The 5,852-nt window shown below is 35.3% G+C and overlaps 1 protein-coding gene across 1 annotated transcript; it reads left to right on the top strand.

The window, feature by feature from the left end:
- The first annotated feature begins 945 nt into the window (after positions 1-945).
- On the top strand, positions 946-4,953 carry LOC107903357 (serine/threonine-protein kinase ATM). The gene is made up of 2 exons (XM_016829372.2): positions 946-1,436; positions 1,549-4,953. Exon 2 carries the CDS (start codon positions 1,569-1,571, stop codon positions 4,671-4,673), a length of 3,105 nt encoding a protein of 1,034 aa, XP_016684861.1. The 5' UTR covers positions 946-1,436; positions 1,549-1,568; the 3' UTR covers positions 4,674-4,953.
- The last annotated feature ends 899 nt before the right edge of the window (positions 4,954-5,852 follow it).

The following is a 5,852-nucleotide window of genomic DNA, read 5'->3' as shown; positions in this document are numbered from 1 at the left end:
GTAACAAAGATATGGATAAAAAGTAAAGTATATATTTTTATTTTATTTTAGTTTAGAAAAATGTTAGTTTTTTATGAATAAAAAATGTTAATTGATGTTAAGTAAAGTGGATAGCTTGAAAAAATAAAATTAATAAAATAATACAAGAACTACCAAAAAACAATGTTTTTATTAAATATCTTTGACGTTGACCCACTTTTGTTGACCACCAATGATGTTGGGTTGTTTTGAAGCACGGAAGGTAGGAAAATTCTCTTGTAATAGCAGATGGAATAAAGGGTAATCGCTAAAAATAATTTGGAAGAAAATGTCCAATATTTTTTACTATTCCCCTATAATTTTTGCTAATTTCTCGTAATTTTTACATATTTTCACAATTTCTGGTATATTTTTAAAATATATATTTGGGATCATTTAAAAAATATTAAAAATTATGAGAGGATGCCAAAAAAGTGATGGGCATGTACCCAAAATTATATGAAAATATAAAAAAATGCAAAAATGAAAATGAAAAAATGCCATAAAATATGAATAAAAAAATTATGAAACTTATACCAAAAATTTTATTATTTATTTGTAATCTGCTGAATAAGTAAAATCTTATTATAATTTTTTTTAAAACAGCTTACAGCATAACTGCTTAGGTACATAGACTCATAAAACATTTGACCAATGGTATATATATATATTAAAATTCATTTAATGCTATATATAAAAATTTATATAAATATAAATTATTTTAAAAAAAATATAATGCAATGAAATACACTAAAAACCTATAAAAATTTATTAATATTTATATAAATATATAATTTGAAGTATTTAAAGAATTAAAATGAGGAATATATAATTTTTTAATAATTTATATAAAATTAGATGATATGACATTCACTTTGCGAGTGAAAAAAATTATATAAAAGTATATAAAATCAACTTGAAGAATCCGCAATTAAAATTTTTTTAAACTTTTTAAATTAATCGATCATCTATTTTTGGTAAAATAAATTATTTTTTCTACTTACTAGATGTTAACTCGTGAGATTAACTCGTGAGATGGATTGAATTATGAAATAGGTATCCACAAATAATTGAAACCCGACTTTAAAAGCTTTGTTTTGTTTCCTTTTCAAGAGAAGAAGGAAAAATCTTTAAAATCAGAAATGGCTTATAAAACAATTAAAATCTGTTCTTTTTTGTCTTTTTTTCTGTATTTGAGACGGTAATTTCATAATGTACTTTCTCTTTCTCAATTATTTTTTTGTTCTCTTTCTTTCTTTTTTTCTTTTTTTTTTAAATTTTCTAAATCTCCCTTTCCCCACTCCACACAAAAGAAAAGCCCAAAGCTTCTTTTTCAACTCGGCTAAATGAATCATTTTGACTCGTCGTCAACTCAGCTCTCAGTATGAATGCCCAGATGTTCCTTTTTGACTTCCCAGGTACTTATAATCTCTGTTTTAATTCTGGGTTTTTCCTTTTTTTTATATATATTAAATATGTTTTAGTAATTTTTATTTGCATGAATGGCTTTTGAATTATTTTCTTTATCAGATACTTAGAGAATAGTGATAATGGAGAACCCTAAAACCCCAGAAACCCTAGAAGCGAAAAACCCAGATTTGGATCTCCTAGAGGAAGCTTATGAACCTCCTGATTTGCTCACTTTGATTGAAAGTAGTAATGGGTTAGGCTCCATTTTGGATGTTCAGCTTCAAGAAAATGGTAATGCTTTTGGTGGAGATAGCTTAGCCATGGATGTAAAAGAGAATGGTGTCAATATCATTGAGACTGAAGAAGGTTATTTAGTGGGTGATGGAGTTGATAATGTTAAAGAGGATCAAGAGGAGAGGTTGGAAGTGAGAGTGGAAACTGGAATTGGGGATAATGCAGTTGTAGAACCTATTAAGGATGAGGGGACTAAGGAAGATGATCGATCGGGGATTAATGGAGTTGGTTTAGTTAAGAATGTACAAGTTTCCGGAGACAACATTTCGCTTTATGTAGACTTTTCGAGTACTTTAAATGAAGTAAACAGTACTGGGTTAATGATGGGTAAGGAGGAGTTAATGGTTGATGGGCAGGAATATAAGTTTTATGTCGGTGATATTGTTTGGATAAGAACCAAAAGTCAGAGTTGGTGGCCAGGAAAGATCTTTGATCCTTCAAAAGTGCCGGAGTATGCTTTGGCTGGTGAGGAGAAAAACTGGTTGCTGGTTGGGTACTTTGGTAGTAGCCGTGTTGCTTGGTGCTGCTCATCTCAGTTGAAGCCTTTCCATGTGAACTTCCGTCAGATGATTGGACGGAATAAAGCTCGTAGCTTTCTTGGTGCAGTTGAGAAGGCTGTGGAGGATTTTGGTAAGTGCCTGAAGATGGAGATGACATGTTCATGCATTTTGAAAGAAGATAAGTTCTTATCTTATGGTTCTTCGACTAAGGAAGGAGCTTCCATGCCCGAGCGCAAATCTGGTCGACTGGGGGAGTTTTCTGCTACTCAGTTTGAGCCTGTAAAGTTTCTTTGTCAACTCAAGAGTTTTGCACAGGTTGTTTCAAAGCCTGATATGCTTGAATTCGTTGCCCTACAGAACTATTTGTCAGCATTTTACTGTTCCATAGGACATTTCCAGTTGCCCTTGCAGCAACTGTGGGAAACGACATATGATGCAGATAATGCAGGCAGCGGTTCAATGGGTGAAAGGGATAACAATGCTGGTTTAGCTGAAGGAAACAGCATCTCATATAAGTTCTTGCTGGAACAATCCGATGTAATGAAGAATGAGATGTTACAGCACAATCCTAATGGGGTTACAGCGAAGGTGTCAGGTGAGAACTGGGGGGCTTTACCGGGGAGCTGTGAAGACATCATTGCTGGAGAAGGGGTTTTCTCAAGCAACCAGGCTTTGACTTCGAGGAAGAGAAAGAGGAAAGTTCATTATGAGCTGAGTAATAGCAGCACTCTGTTTGAAGGGCCTGACCAGGGAACATGTCTTTCTGTGGAAAATGGTGATGATGACAGTGAATTAAGAAATGAAACGGGCTATGAGCTGAGGGAACGAAAGAAGAGCAGGTATTTATCATATCCTTATGTTAACTTGGAAGGTAAAGTTTTACCTGTAACGGAAGATTCTAAAACTTCGAAAGTTTCTCATGAGGAGGTTAAGGAATTTATCGGGTCTCCTTCATCTGACAAAAGAAGTGCAAAGAGGTTCCAGAAAACATGGTATAGGAAATTTATAAAGGGAAACGATGTAACTGCTTATCCGGAGCTCAGCAATACATCTTCTGCTGATCTGCTTTCTGAGTTACATTTGCTAGCTGTTGATTGCCTGTTTCAAACCGAAAGTAAAACCTTTGGTCTGACTGAGTGGTTCTTTTCTAGATTCAGAATCTCGTCATATCATGATGAGTCCATTTATGAGATGCACTGCAAGAATATGGCTAATCAGAAAGAGGCTACCGTTACTGATCTTTGCTTATTGGGGAATGATCCACATCAAACGAAGCCTACTTCCTCGCCCCTCACTTCTCCTAGGAATAAAATGCAGAAGAAAAAGAAGCTTACAAACTCTGCAACATCAAACGCTAAATCTCCTTCTGGCATGTTAGATGGGAATATTAACTTAGCGGCATGTAACTTATCAGCAAAAGAGTCGCAGGCAATGGCCTCTGAAGCACCTAACGGGAAACAAACGCATCAGGAGACCAAAGAAGCTACTAACATACCTGATTTAAATGGAAATGGTGCTATAAATCCAGGCTTATTAGATAATGCGAGCTCCAGATCGTTTATGTTAGATTTTCAAGGGACTGGCCCATATTCTGTTGAAACAATTGCTGAACAAAGTAACAGAGAATGGTTGAATGATAGCCTGCCTGATTCTAGTGGACCTATTGCACCTCTGACAAATCCAAACATGGTTTCATTTCTATCTGAAAGCAAATCAGGTCAGAAGAAGAGAGGAAGGAAGCCAAGAGCGCCATCCAGCAGTCCGAACCCTGTGCTCACTTCAAACATACCAGACCTAAATGGAACTAGCACGGAACCCAACACATCGACAAAAGATTCACAGGAGGCAAACAGTGTCCCACCTACAGGAAAACCTGCACGGAAGAGGAGGAGGAGGAGGAAAGGCAAGATTAGTTTAGGCACTCCGAGTATGATTATAGATTATAATGGAGCAGGGACAAGTGGAAAACTCCTTGCAACCACTCTCCTCTTGACATTCACCCCTGGTGCTTCCATGCCTTCAAAAGAAGTTTTGGTTGCCACATTTTCCAGGTTTGGGCCCTTGAAGGAATCAGAGGTTCAGATACTTAAAGATTCTAGTAATGCCCATGTTGTTTTTATGCGTAACGAAGATGCTGCAAAAGCATTGCGGAGTTTAGAGGAGAGCAATCCTTTCGGTGCAACCCTTACGAATTTTCAGCTTCAGAATAACAATATTCTAACCACTCATCAACACATGGAGGGATTCCGGCTGCCTGCAAAGCTTACCGGTGCAATGCCTCGCCTCGGTGACGCACCTCCCATTGACGTTATAAAGAAGAATCTAGAGATGATGACATCAATGCTTGAGAAATCGGGGGATAATCTGTCTCCGGAGATGAAGGCAAAGCTGGAGAGCGAGATAAAAGGACTACTGAAGAAGGTCAGCCATTGTCCTGGATCCTCTTCCTAGTTAGAAGTGTAACTTGGGGAGGCTGCTTCTTCTATGTATGTTCTGTGATGTAGTTTCCTAAAAGTAGAGACTCATTTGTCTTCAAGGTAGCTACCTATCTGTAGTGCTCTCTCTCTGTTAGCTCTTAAAGGAGCTGAGAATGTTTGTGGTTAATTTGTATGTGGGGAGAGCATTAAGCGGTGGCAATGATGTGCATCTCTTCTTAGTTTCTTTCAATAACTTTTGTCTCTCTTTGAAATGATGGTTGTTCTTAATAACAAACCTTGAACTTCAACTTCAACTTGGTGCCATTTTCACATAAAAAAACCTTGATGTTTGTTTTGCCTGGCAAAGCTGAATGTATGTATGTAGTATGGGAAGCTCAGGGAAATATTGGTGCTTGTTTTGCCATTCGGGACCATTTCACGTTCAACTTTTCTTACTGCTTCTGTGCTTCTTTTAATATTTTTGAAATTAGATCAGTACTTGAATTGATTAGACTATTTATTCTTGGTTCGATCGGTTCAAATTATTAAAAATAGGTTCAATCTGTATTTTAGTCTAATTCACGGGGCAATTGGTTTTATACCTCACCAAATAGATATCTAGTTGATTTGAATCCAACCGATTAGTCTAGACAACATTGGTTTTTTTAGGTTAATTGATATTTTTCAAATTTTTTTATGATGTATATTTTTAAGTTTTTTAATAAAATATATATTATATACACATGCAATTATGTTTTAATTAATATACTAAGTTATGAGATTTTTAATTCACACTATAACCGATTTAGAAGATTTTCTTAATTTAAAAGAGTAAATATTTTAATTTATTTTCATATAGTTTTAAATGGCTTTTTTAAGCAATGACAAGTTTCGGCTAAATTTTATAAAAATATTTAAAAAAAAGATTTTTAGGCCGTTTTTGGGACATTTAGGGAAATAGGCCGATTCTGGAGAGATCACGTCCTGTTGGATGCATTTTCTGTTTATGTGGCTGAAAGCGCGTCTTACAGAGCACATTTTTGCAATGGTAAAATTCCCAACGGTCAAAAACTCCAATGACTACAAAACTACTAGTTTATTTGCTATATAAACCAAACCATTTTCTCCATTTTGCATCCAAATCCAATTTTCTCAATTATCTCAATTTGGAATTCTCTCATCTCAATTTTTCATTAAATTTCTCTAAAATTCT

This window comes from Gossypium hirsutum, chromosome D06 (assembly GCF_007990345.1).
Source record: "Gossypium hirsutum isolate 1008001.06 chromosome D06, Gossypium_hirsutum_v2.1, whole genome shotgun sequence".
NCBI classification, from domain to species: Eukaryota; Viridiplantae; Streptophyta; class Magnoliopsida; order Malvales; family Malvaceae; genus Gossypium; species Gossypium hirsutum.
Note: the sequence above shows the minus strand (reverse complement) of the source record. Positions and strands in the feature narration are given on the sequence as shown.